Genomic DNA, 12,824 nt, shown 5'->3' with positions numbered 1-12,824 from the left:
TTAGCACATCAACTATTGTAGTGGACATGCCTCAATGGTGGTATGTCAGATTATATACTTAGTTAGTACCGCAAAAAGATGCGAGAACATACTCCACCAACTTGGCAAAATATCACGGTTGACGAGAAAGCGGAAACAAGTGCGGTGGCACCTGGCTGGTTTCTAGTATCAGAAAAAGCTGTTGCTTTAATGTTTAATGATTCAGTTTCGGTTTTGAACTCTCAAGACACAGACAAGGGACACTTGTAGGCATACATTCGTCTTTAAAACGAACCATGAAGTGTTTAGCCCTGGTTACATTTTTACTGCATGGTTAGCGAAATTTTTACCTGTAGCATAGCAAGAACGAACTGCATGCAATTAACCAACATTGTTTGCATTAAATATGTTCTAGGCAGTGCTGGAAGCATCCTGTCCAGTTTCATGGGATCTTCTATTCCAGAATCTCCCTCGTCGTCGTCGCCTCCCGTGATCTCCATTGTATCCTGCAACAACTCTGAAAACCCGCTCACACACAACACCCAATATCAAATTGGAAACAAAAACGCACTTCCGGAGTCTTCCAACTACTTTGTTCCCACCATCTTAAACTATTCTCCAAATCGATTCCCCCAAAGTGGAAGTTATGCAGGTGGTGCTAATGATGACGATATCATGGACATTGGAAATCGTATCAGAAGACCATTATCTAACATCCCCAAAATTTGGATGCCTTCCCGTCTGAACGTGCCAAGCGTCCGACCCGAACCCGTAAAGAATTTTGGGCAGAACAACTTTGGTTTAGAAGAGATGAATGCAGGGAACACGCTGGATGTGGAAGCTCGAGTCAAATTTTATTTGTTTACAAGGTTGGAGGATGGTTTTGGTTCCCTTATTTATTATTCATGCAGCTAAGCATTTCCATACGGCTCCACTTTCACGCTCTCAATGATAATTTCAGGAAGAACCATGTGGTAAGTCAGGAATTAAAGATTCACCATCCTTCCACCATCAACGAAAGCCACTTTTCGCCCAGTCTGGAGACGAAATTAATTTTTCACGGGTTCACGGACGTGGATGCCGCAGGAGAATGGGTTAATGTGATGAAAGAGACTTATTTGACTGTCTCGAACGTGAATCTAATTGTGGGTGAGTTTATCGGGTAGTTTTTATTAATATCATTCAAAGTTTGACACCCTTACAAAATAATTATAACAAAAAATGCAATGAGTAGTAATCCAAATGTTTATTTTAAATACCTAGCCGACTTTTCATCCTTCCCATTGCAAACTCTCCTCCCTTCGTCTATTCCCATTTTCGCTGCTAAACGACTCACCGAATTCCTTACCTTTCTCGCCACCGAGGCTGAGGTTCCTCTTAGATCAATCCACATAATTGCCAGGTCCTACGGGTGTCATGTGGTTGGGATGAGTGGACGACTGTTGGATGGAAAATTGGGGCAGATCACGGCTCTTGAACCATCTCCAAAGGTTACAGTCGTTGGAAGTCCTCCAGAGTTTAAGCTTGGAAAAGATGACGCCCTGTTTGTACAAGTGAGCATGTCCTGAATTACATAATATTTATGAGAGACCTTCAAGAGCTTAGATTTCCTGGTTTTTGCATACATATAGGTAATCCACGTTAATGGGAAGAGATTTTTCTTCCACGGTCCACAATTCGGCCTAGTTGCTCCTATGGGCGACGTAGATGTGTATCCCAGCGTTGCAGAAAGGGGACTTGGATGTCCTGGGGAAAATAATAATTTGAATGTCAGAAGATACAGTTGTAAGTGGTGGTTGACGTGCAAATCATGTTTCAAAGAAATTTTCATAAAAGTATTTGTTTGCAGTGGGCTACTGCCAGTTAGGCCGTGGAGTGAGATATTTCACCAACTCCCTCAAGTACCCCGACATGTATCCAATGTGCCAATGCTCATCGTTTGACAACTACAAGGCTGGACACTGCAGCTGTCACAGCCGTGAAACGATGAGATTCTTGGGAGAAATCTTAACCACGTGAGTTGTGCATGAACAAAATTATTTCATTTAACTCCTTAAATGCGTGTGTAAATTTTGTTTTTATTATCAGGACGCATGGTGTCTTCCAACTTGCTGTAGTTCCTCAAACTCAAAATCCTTCGTTCACAACTTATTATAACAATAATCTCTTTGGATGATGAATCGCTTTTTGAGCGTGACGTTAATTTTACTTACTTTCTGAAAGACTTCAATTAACCAAAATTGTTGAAATGATGTATACATAAATATAACAACATTTTTACCTACAAGTGTTTACAATTATTTATTACAAACTATTGGGGATGATATAGTAGAAGGGTATTATCATGATGTCTTCGTCAGGGGGGATTTTTTTACCTATTTTTTAGGCCAATGATTATTCAAAGAGGAGAGAAATGAAAGCAAATCGGCCTACGTGAGGTGAAATCAAACAGCAGTCTCACATTTCCCTGGGATCGCAAAGCATCCCACTTTCCCATCCTGTGAAAGTGATCCGGTGAACGTGAAAGTTTCCATAAGTAAAGTCTGGTAGAGAAAGTTCTTGTGGACATCGAGTTACGATATCGGGTTTATGGGAACATCTTTCTCAAAACTTAGTTTTGCATGTGTTCAGCAGCAGGTGTACAGGGTTGGGACGAATTGTTCTGCATGGCACGTGGGACTCATCATCTTATTATTACGACTCACGGTTGAACCCAATGCTTCCTCATAGTTGTCTAATTCCTTCTTATCACCGCAGCGGGACTCGAAAGGAATACCAACTTCCAAACTTTCATCCCATGTTGACGAGTATTTGATAATGTGATAAAAATTGAGTTTGTGCATGTGTTAGTCCTCAGCAGAAACCAAAACCATTTATAAAAACAAAGTCATTTTCATGAAATTTAACTTTCTTGATAATTGAAAAATATTTTCATATACATACAAGATAGATTACAATATACATGTGTACAAAATTGATTAATGTTATGTAAGTGTAAAGGCATAACACGTAGCTATTTAACAACGTAGTTCTACCACAGTTAAAAATGTCTGACAATCTATTAAGTTACTTTATTATTGCTACTGTCCATCGTACAACAGAGTGTCCTTATACTAAAATTCGTTTTCTTGTTATTTCCTAAAAAATCAGAAATGTTCATTGAGATCAAGAGACAAGTATGCATTGAGCTTTCTCTACCTTCTACATACCTATTTTGGCAGACTCAGTTTTAGGTCGTCTTCTACTCCTGGTTTCTCAACGTCCCTGTCTTTTGTACGAGCAGGACTTCGTCTTCGTCGTTGCCTGGAGGGATCCTTATATCAAAGTCGTCCATTACAACTCCAACGGGAACAAATTTTGTGACGTTGTCGGGCTTATGCCCTGGCTACACTACTGTCGTAATATTCTAGAGTTTACTGATAATATGGGAAAATGCATAAGGCCAGCTACATGTGTAACTTGCAACCAATTCAGAGTTTACTCTAGAGTTTTACTAGTAAAATTTCACTAGTAAAACTCTAGAGTTCAGAGTTTTACTACGAACTCTAGCTATACCAATGTGCTACTTCAGTGTTAAACATTGAAATTTTAAGCGGGATTTCTTATTTACTGACGAGAGTCCACTTATTTTTCCAAACATAAATTCTTAGTCTTCATTTAATTTATAAGAAAATTTAAATCAATGGAGTCGCAAATAATTCCAAGTATGAAAAATTGACGAGCTAATTATTGTTAAATCCATGTCGAAAGTTGGTCGTCAACTCTTTCTCGACGCTTTTATTTTAAACTAAATTATTATTTTTTAGATGGTAAGTTTTTAAAAGTCCCACCTCTGAGAAATAACTCTGAGATTTGGTACCCTGAAAATTACAACGGTACAAAATGCAATGTAGCTGGAGTTTTTATTTCAGCGTTAAACTCTAGAGTTAACTCTGAAAAAATTTACGACAGTAGTGTAGCCAGGGCATTAGGTGCACTGAATACTAATGTTCCGTTTTCCGAAACGTTGTAGCCTTGAATTGCTTTGAAAGCTAACAGGAAAATCACCCAGGAGCACAGAGTCACTGATCCAACTAACTGCATATTTCCAGCTTTATTACAAACTTTCAAATAATTTTTATGCTATGCATTCCCTACTTTTGAGACATACCTTAATATACCTTAATATTAGATAATGTTTTTTCAACGAGTTGTGTAATAATAATTTTTTATTACTAATAAATCCAAAGTCTCGAAAGCCTTATGAATCACAGGACATGATTAACATTTGATTCTAATATGTGCAGTACAATATGCATTATGCTTCATTGTCAACTTCTGAAAGACCTTCATTGAAATGAATGACAATGCATTAATTTCCTCGTGTTGGTTGGTGGTGGTATTTATTTATGTAGTCATTTCAACATTTAAAATTGCAAACATAAATCTTTATTGTAACATATTAGTGGACATAAGAATTGATTAGTTTCAATGTTGAATCCGGACATTTTCGAAACGCTACAACCTAATTTCGTTAAAATAATTTTAAACTCATAATTTTGTTTATAAACACGTTTACATACATTACACCTGTATGCATATACATGAGTAGATACGAAATTGGTTGATATAAGGATGAATAACAGATAACATTAAGAAATATATTGATCGTGTAACATATGGGGGCAGGTACGGATGGATTATTGTAATTATTTCAGCAATTGAATCGAATAGTGACTGGGTTTAATTTGAATTTGTATGCCATGTTTCATTTACATGTCAGAATCTGATGAAGGAGGAGTATTTTTGAAAAGTCGTAAACACTTACAAGGGAAAAGGAACATAAGAAAATTATAAATGAACTTCACTGTTCGTACACGCTGTTGTCGTAGAGGGAGGAAAGTGCTGTGGGGGTGACGACAAACTTTGTGAGTCTGTTGGGCCCAATCTCGCTGATAAAGATGGCTTCACCGTTGGGAGAGACGGCAATGTCATGGGGCGAAATGAAGGATCGGCCAGAGGTCCATGTGTCCACAACTTGCGACGTTTTCCAGTCCAGTGTCAACCCTTGTGTTTGTGCAGGAGAGGACCCCGCCCCATTCACGGCATACAATCTCCCTTCTGCGTAAAATAAAACGAATCTCATTCATGCTGGCTTAATAATTAAATTACTCTGAAACGTGACTAGAATGAATAGTGGGACAACTCACTAGCATATGTGATCCCGAAAACTCTGCCAACATCAACACCATTCGTGACGGAAACAATCTAAGAACAGGGAAAAAATTAGTAGAATAATAATATCTGCTTCAGATAGTGAAGCAAGTCATGCATTCGGGTGTACCATAATATAACGAAATCATATCATGGCTTGTGTCAATATTTTTGTCTAATCCATTCCATACCTGTCCAAACTGCTGTGGATTTTGAAGTCCGGCATTAATGCAGAGGATTCTCCGGTGTTCTCGATCAGCAATGCAGAGCACTTCATCCTCAATCAAAGCCAGGCTGTGTGGAATGGCCAGGGCAGACCCTTTCCCCTCCATCCAAATCCAACCTGTAAAAAAATTGGAAAATTTGTTGGTTGGGTTGTTTGAGAAAGTCATTAGAACAAAACCTCTCTGCCGTCCCTCTCTTTCTCCGTTTTTGAGAGAAAGCAGGATAGACAATGGGAACTGCATGTAACAGAGCAGAATTTGGTGGCAGAGAGCGCAATAAAATTAACCTCCATCCAAGACATACGCCACCACGGCTTGAAATACATTTTCTCGTCCAGGAGGAGGGCGAGATAAAGTCGATGTTGGTTGGTTCCATCAATTCTTAAGTAAGCTGCTTCTCAGTTCTCTGCACGGCTGAGTAAACGGTACTCAATTTCAGAGTTGGACATAAAGTTAACAACCAGCACCAGCCACGGACTGAGCCAAAGCTAACTCCACCAAGATTTTGTAGAAAGGAAAGAGTGGGTTCCTACTCCAATTTATATTTATTCATTCTTTTGAGAGTCTGTATGTCTCTCTACCATTACTTTCCAGTGAAAGTGCTACAGTGAGATGAGATTTTGGTTTGCAAACGAACCTGAAATGACAACCTGAAAGTCTCAGAAAGCCCCAGTTTTGTAAAAGAAATCCTATAATCTATTCGATTAAATATCCTGGAGGACCAACAGTGTATGACATAGGAAACTCGATTTCTAATTATAAAAGTATGCCTGTCGAGTATTCTCATACAGCCCGTGACCTAAATTATCCTTGGTGCTGAACCAAGTCAGAAAGTAATGGTACCTAGAATGGGGGATTGAATAGAAGCAATAACAGTAAAATATACCTTCATCTCCGTACTTGGCCAAGAATTTCCCATCCTTCGAGTACTTCATGATCCGCGAATTGCAATAACCGTCTGCCACGAAAAACACTCCTGATTTCGAAACGGCAACATCAGTTGGCTACAGCAAAATAGATAACACGGCATTTTAGTTGAGCACGTACAACATATCGTGATTTATAGTTTGCTATGAACAAGCGAGCACGAATTCCACTTGAAATTCTATGTCCCTGCAGATTAAATACCTTGCAAAAATGCTCGTTGCTTGTTCCAGGTTGGAATGCTTTCCCAATGGTTAATTCTGGTTTGTCTGCACCTGGCGTGAACTGCAACAAATAAGGCGTGATGACTATGTACATGTGTAGATATGCAACTGGCGTATTTACATAGGTATGTTAAACCAAGTGTTATTAAAACCGTACCTTGAATACTTGATGAAGAGCTACATCAGTCACCCTACAACAAAGTTTAAATGACATACAATTCATGGATGAAAGTGAAAATTCAGGGTAAAAGTTTTTCTTACCAAATGCTACTGTTGTGATCAATAGTGATTCCGTGAGGCATATAAAATAGATTTCCACCCCAAGATGCAAGCATTTGACCAGTTTTCCCATCCAGAACCACCATCGTGTCTTCCTCAATAGGACCTTCTTCTTGCCTTTGATAATGGTTCGTTTCATTGAATGATCTATCATTATGAAGAATTTTGTATTAAAAAAGGTTTCCACTGCGGTCATTTATACAATGCTGTCAAATGTTTAAAATTTACCCAGCATCCCAAATGACTGTGCCCCTGTGAAAAATTATTGGGTTGCCAGACCTATCGACATCCACTCCGGAAATCTGGCCTAAGTCATATTCTTCTAGCGGCCACCCTTCCACTTCCTCCGGGTGAAACATGTCTCCCATAGTCTTAAGTAAAATTAAAAAAAACGTCTTCCTTCATTCTCACATCGTTAGGTAAATAAAGGGTTAAATGGGATACACCTATGTCGTCAATTATCACTACGCTATGAAATTCTTCTCATAAGTAACTCTACCATACTCACTCCTAATACTAACCAACATTCTGGGTATCCATTTACATTAATTCTGGACAACTTACCTTTTCATCAAACTGTCCCTTCAGCAAAGCCTTAACATTCTCTTCAGCCTTTTGAAACTGCGTCGAAGCTCCCGAACAGATGAGACTGCAGGTCCACGTTGCAACGAGGTAGTTCAGTGTCAACGACGACAAAATTCGTTTGAACCCCATTGTCATGCTTAACTAACTGTAAGTAGATTTCGCGATACTGCACTGACGTGGTACTGTTTGGACTAGGTGAAAGCAAATACCAACTTTAAACAGCAAACCCTAGAATTCCAGTTTATTGCAAGTGCAGGTAGTATGACTATGCACTTATACACTTGAAGTAGTGTCCCGTACACAAATTACCACCAAATGTTCACCGCCCAAACGTTAAGGGTTGTTTTGGAACTAAATGGAAACCACGAATACAAAATATTTGTTGCAAAGTGAAAGCAACTAAAAGAAAGTTGAGATGTGTTGCTTGGCTGAGGAGGGTTGACAGTGTGGAGAAAGGAAGAAAGGAAGGAAGGTAGGCAGCAGGCGGAGTGGAAGGCGACCGAAATAGAATGGCGTAGGTGGCCCACAGGTTTAGTGACAGCTGTTGACTATATATTGCTTTCTCTGGCATGCGAAACTTGACTGACTCGTGGACCCATCGTTTCTCCCCCAAGAAAAAGGAGAAGAACATCCGCTTGGGTCTCGTTCCACGTTCGCACACAAGAGCATGGGACGGATGGAAATCATGGTGGTGGTTGGTGGTGGAAGAGAAAGGGAGAAAGTTGGCTATGCATTTCACTTACCATTTGGTTACAGGAAACGACCATAACTTTCGGATGGAGGGACCCTCTCTCGCCCCCAGCTTTTCCTTACATCCATCCTCATTCGCAATTCCAGCGCTGACTACGTAAGCAAATCTTCGCTATACCCACTGTTGTGCAGGCTAGCTACTATTGCTTTCTCCACAAACTCAAGTGTGCAGCATAGCTTGCGTCGCACAGAGTTGCCACAAGTGTAAAAAGACGTGAAAAAAGGTTATAATGACAACATTATGCATGCGTAGCCCAATTAGATCGTGATCATACTTGATTACGTCAATCCGCTTTCATTCTTCTCTCTCTCCATGCAACACAACATTCGAAAGTGAAGTTTGTACATGCCATTGTTGATCACCACCACAGGGGGTTGCAGTTAATGTATGGTCGTGGGACAGGGAAAAATTCAATGTTGTGATTACTGATCTTTTAAATTAATTAATGTTCCTAAGTAGTGCATACATAGTTAGTAGAAATTATTGAAATATATATTTTTTAGGTATACTTTATACGCTGTTGCATAATTTGCCAAAGATTTTAAGATTTAATAACTGCGTTTGTTACGAATGGCCACACTAATATTTATATAACCACTACGAAAATGTATCATAAATAAAGAGACATAGTTTTCCTTGCTTTGTGTAGATTTCTTCATACTAGTTCAAGAATAAATAAAATGAATCAAAAGGGTTTGGATTGACGCAATGTGTATTGAAATGTTGTGACTCGAGTAAGAACGACGAGAATCTAATAAATTATTCATGTTTTCAATCTTCAGAGCGGTTTGAAGCAGAAGCTTTCTCTTTTTTTAAAGCCGAAGACGGGCAGCTCCACTTCACTCGTAAAAAAATGTAATGCTTGATGGAATCATATACGCTCTCGTCATTTTATGTGAGCGTTGAAAACCATGCTAGTCAAGAAATTCATGGATTTTATACATGCACGTTACATACTGACATTGTGTTGCTCTATTATCATTAATACATGAGCGATTTATCTTTACATAATACAATAATCCATTCCTTCTATGAGATGAAAATAAATTAAGAAGATTCGTATAAATAAAAGTTTTTTCGAGTTTTTAAACAATTTTATTGTAAGTATTGATTTTTTATTTGAGGAAACCCATAACTTTATATTTATTGTTTTATTACCTTATGAATTTGCATAAGTTTATTGAGATTTGCATATCTGTCTATTTTTGAGCCCAGGAGAAAGTTCTTGTTGTTCGCTGTCTAATTAAACGAGGGCGTCAATATATCCCATGAGTAAATTCAGTAAACCAAATAAACGGTTTCTGACAAATCTCAAATTTCTTGGAATCTGGTAGCAGACAAAAAAGACCATTCTTTATGACTAATCATAATTTTCACTGAAGGTACTGCGTGCTAAATTTGCATTGCTGCACGATTCTGAACACTATAATTGTGTATAAATTAATTATTATCCCGTTTCCTATTTGGAGGTGAGGGAGCGAGGAAGACTTTTGTCAGATTTGGCCTTGTGAACATTGTGGAGCTTCTTTTTATACCGGGTTGACTTGGAAGGTTGATTATTGAAGAAGCCTTGAGGTTGTGTCCAGAGATAACTAAATAATGAGATACAGATAGTGTTAAGAGGTTTGGAAGATACACAACAACATTTGGTAATATTCTTAAATGCAACAAATTATGCAAACCCTGGTCGATCTATGTATCGCTTGAATTACAATGGTGAAAGCGAAAGAAAGCAATATTTAAAAACCAAATATTGGAAAATGCTACTGTGACGAAAGATGTGCTTTGTATTTAGATAGATCACAGAACAAACAAATGCATTGAAATTTACATGATTTGCCTTACCCTGCATCTGACATGACGCAATATGCTGAAATAATAAAATTACAAATGTGATTACTAATGACTAAATCAAAATAGATCAATAATTTACCGTTGTAATATCGCCCAGGACTGCTGTGATTCAATAATTGAGGGGCAATTAATAACTGCCACATGGCGACAAGCTTTCTCAAATCTGAAGCGTTCAAATTCTTACCTGCAGAAAGACCAGTAAGGACACCGACAGCGAAATTTAGTTGAGAATTCTTCCTTGCACATTTCATTCTGGAACCCATTTAAATATATGTATACAAGAATTCACATTGTTTAGAATAATTTTAGAAAAGACAAAACTAGTGTCGCTTCCTCACCAAGCCGCATATTCGCTAAAAATATGAATTCATCGCATACATATTAATTATTTTGGTAAACCTGAACTATGTGGACTACGTAATAATGTCATCCGTTTGATGATTACCTCGGACAAGTAGTCGTTGACGGAGTTGTCATATCGCTCTTTGTTCCGGGGTGGTCTACTCGGCTTCACTTTCAAACTTTTTGTACTCGGAGACGACTTTGCCATTATTATGTTTGGTACATTGGCTGGGAGTACGGCGACAGATACAGCAACACAAACGCACAAGATGAACAATCTGAGGTAGGCGGACATTTTATTGCAATTGTGGCAAGTGCAAGTATTCTTGTTTATTCAATAGCCAGAATAGTTCGAGACCCCTAATGTAGATATTTCGAGTAAACTATGTCGCCTTTCACCAAGAGTTGTGATATAGAAAGTGCGATGGAGAAAGTTGCTTTCTCCAAGGTTATATTTCTGCGCAGGGTGCAGTTCACAGTTCAGCCGCTTTCTACTCGTATATACTATAACTTCATCCATGAATACCTAGTGAGAGCGAAAAAAGAGCTTTCTCCAGTCTGAAACAGCATAGTCAGGGATATGTACTTAAAACGAGTCGGTAATTATAATGTTTTCTCATTATGCAGATAAATCAAGTGTATCAATATTAATATGTATAGTATTAATATAAAATCGTCATTTATTCAATCCGTACATGTGTCTCATAATTTTTTTCCCACTGCAGAAAGGCTTTTTCATATATAAATATGTATAACTGCGTGATTAAATAACTTTATAAATAAATTCCCCAGTTTCGTCATAAAAAGAATTTCCTTTCTGGTAAATATCTTGTTTGCTTCCGATGGGAACATTTATTCTATCCTCGAACTGATGGTCACGGCTTCTCTGCAATTAATGACAACAAATTAAAAATCCGTAACATCACTTCAAAAAGAAAGTATTTATTCCTTACAATATTATTCCATTCACTTGGTCCAGTTCGATTGTTGCTGTTTTCTGGAACGCTTTCGTTGTGTCTTTGCTTGAATTTATGAATGGGCGCACGATTGCTACTATCAGCCTCGTTACCTTCATCTTGTTCAAACTCTGAAAGACTTGTGGGCGTTGGTTCGGTTGAATTGTCATCCAAAGTTGCAAGATGCTGAATTTCTTGATTTCTTGATTTGGCACCTCCCTCCAATTTCATTTTTGATTTGAATTCAGTAAACGTCATATATCTGTTTAAAGACACTTTCATTTTTCTTAACTCTTCATTAGTTTTAGGGGTGCCTTCCAGATAATAAAAGTCTCCCAAATCGGGTTCCGTTTTGCTTCCCTGCTGATGACGCATTAACGACGAGGAACGGACACGTTCGGAAGATAACAATGAAACTGAATTAGTTTCCGAGTCTGGCTTTGGAGGGGATGAAACCAATCGTTGAAATTCTCCGATAAATTTTACAGGTTCCATCTTCAGAAGCATGGTTTTGTCATATTGATCAACAAGGCCTACATGTAATGGTATCTTATCCCTTATCTTCATTTTCTCTTGTAAATCTGGAGTCATATCGATCTCTCCGCGTTTAATACTTTCAATCCTTTCAGCCACGAGCTTATCATGGGCTTGGATATCTTGCATTGACCTTGCCCTATAACTCGATTTGACTAGTTTTGAGACTCCATTGGGTGAGATAGGAAAAGATAAAGAAAGTGCATCAGGAGTCCATTCTTCTGGATTTGTGGAATGGAGGTAGCGAATCTTCTCTTTCTCGGCATATGTTAAAACGCTAATTTCCTTCTCGTCCATAACCTTTTTAAAATGTTTCCTGTACATTTTATTTTTTCTAAATTGCGATCGAAGCTCTGCATATTCTCTGAAAATAATAAAATAACACATGTGATCACTGATGACTAAATTGAATTAAAAGTGTAAGAAATTACTAATTTACTTACCGTTGCATATCGTCAAAACTATCATTATTAAGTACATCCAAATCCGTTTCCCCAATATCGCCTCGAACTGCAAATTCATTTTTCAACTCTTTATGAAAATCCTTGCGTACTTTCTCCACGTCCAAGTCGTCAAAGTTGATTGGTTCGTTTTTCTTGCGACTAGTGTTACGAATAGCTGAGAACCATAATTATACTTGTAAATATAATACTATAATTTACATTGAAAGACATCGTATATTAAATGCATGGGAATGCTTACCCACTGGTCGCACAATGTTGGAGACACTGGATGCAAGATTGCGTATTTGCAGATGATTTGTTTCAGAGCCAGAAATCGCAGCTTGTTCGAGCACTTTCACCACCGTACGAAGAGAAAGCATTCTCAGGATTCGAGACATGTAATACGCCTATTCCCTTATTTACGATGACCTAAAACGAACAACTTAAATAAAATCAATCATTAAATTAGTACAAGAAATAAATTAAAAAACCAGATTCGCTAATTCGCTCGCAGCCTACTGCACCATTCATTTCAA

The 12,824-nt window shown here is 38.1% G+C and overlaps 4 protein-coding genes across 4 annotated transcripts; 1 reads left to right on the top strand and 3 right to left on the bottom strand.

Annotated features, from left to right (window-relative positions):
- Positions 1-63: 63 nt before the first annotated feature.
- Positions 64-2,266, top strand: LOC110847332 (pancreatic lipase-related protein 2). Its single transcript, XM_022094261.2, has 7 exons — positions 64-312; positions 395-848; positions 941-1,128; positions 1,243-1,532; positions 1,611-1,764; positions 1,829-1,994; positions 2,068-2,266. Exons 1-7 carry the CDS (start codon positions 276-278, stop codon positions 2,153-2,155), a joined length of 1,377 nt encoding a protein of 458 aa, XP_021949953.1. The 5' UTR covers positions 64-275; the 3' UTR covers positions 2,156-2,266.
- A 2,078-nt stretch (positions 2,267-4,344) lies between these two features.
- On the bottom strand, positions 4,345-8,002 carry LOC110846222 (peptidyl-alpha-hydroxyglycine alpha-amidating lyase 2). The gene is made up of 9 exons (XM_022092895.2): positions 7,388-8,002; positions 7,052-7,194; positions 6,806-6,970; positions 6,702-6,735; positions 6,525-6,605; positions 6,283-6,400; positions 5,364-5,515; positions 5,169-5,226; positions 4,345-5,079 (listed from the first exon to the last, which is right to left on the bottom strand). Exons 1-9 carry the CDS (start codon positions 7,541-7,543, stop codon positions 4,823-4,825), a joined length of 1,164 nt encoding a protein of 387 aa, XP_021948587.1. The 5' UTR covers positions 7,544-8,002; the 3' UTR covers positions 4,345-4,822.
- Positions 8,003-9,231: 1,229 nt separating this feature from the next.
- Positions 9,232-10,798, bottom strand: LOC110847367. Its single transcript, XM_022094302.2, has 6 exons — positions 10,459-10,798; positions 10,352-10,366; positions 10,198-10,265; positions 10,093-10,115; positions 10,005-10,029; positions 9,232-9,751 (listed from the first exon to the last, which is right to left on the bottom strand). The coding sequence occupies exons 1-6, from the start codon at positions 10,648-10,650 to the stop codon at positions 9,619-9,621; spliced, it is 456 nt and encodes a 151-aa protein (XP_021949994.1). The 5' UTR covers positions 10,651-10,798; the 3' UTR covers positions 9,232-9,618.
- Positions 10,799-11,010: 212 nt separating this feature from the next.
- Positions 11,011-12,820, bottom strand: LOC110846420 (neugrin). The gene is made up of 4 exons (XM_022093175.2): positions 12,548-12,820; positions 12,289-12,463; positions 11,309-12,209; positions 11,011-11,241 (listed from the first exon to the last, which is right to left on the bottom strand). Exons 1-4 carry the CDS (start codon positions 12,684-12,686, stop codon positions 11,119-11,121), a joined length of 1,338 nt encoding a protein of 445 aa, XP_021948867.1. The 5' UTR covers positions 12,687-12,820; the 3' UTR covers positions 11,011-11,118.
- Positions 12,821-12,824: the final 4 nt, after the last annotated feature.

This window comes from Folsomia candida, unplaced genomic scaffold, assembly GCF_002217175.1.
Source record: "Folsomia candida strain VU population unplaced genomic scaffold, ASM221717v1 Fcan01_Sc003, whole genome shotgun sequence".
Lineage (NCBI taxonomy): Eukaryota > Metazoa > Arthropoda > Collembola > Entomobryomorpha > Isotomidae > Folsomia > Folsomia candida.
The sequence above is the reverse complement of the archived record's forward strand: the minus strand, read 5'-3'. Positions and strand labels throughout refer to the sequence as shown.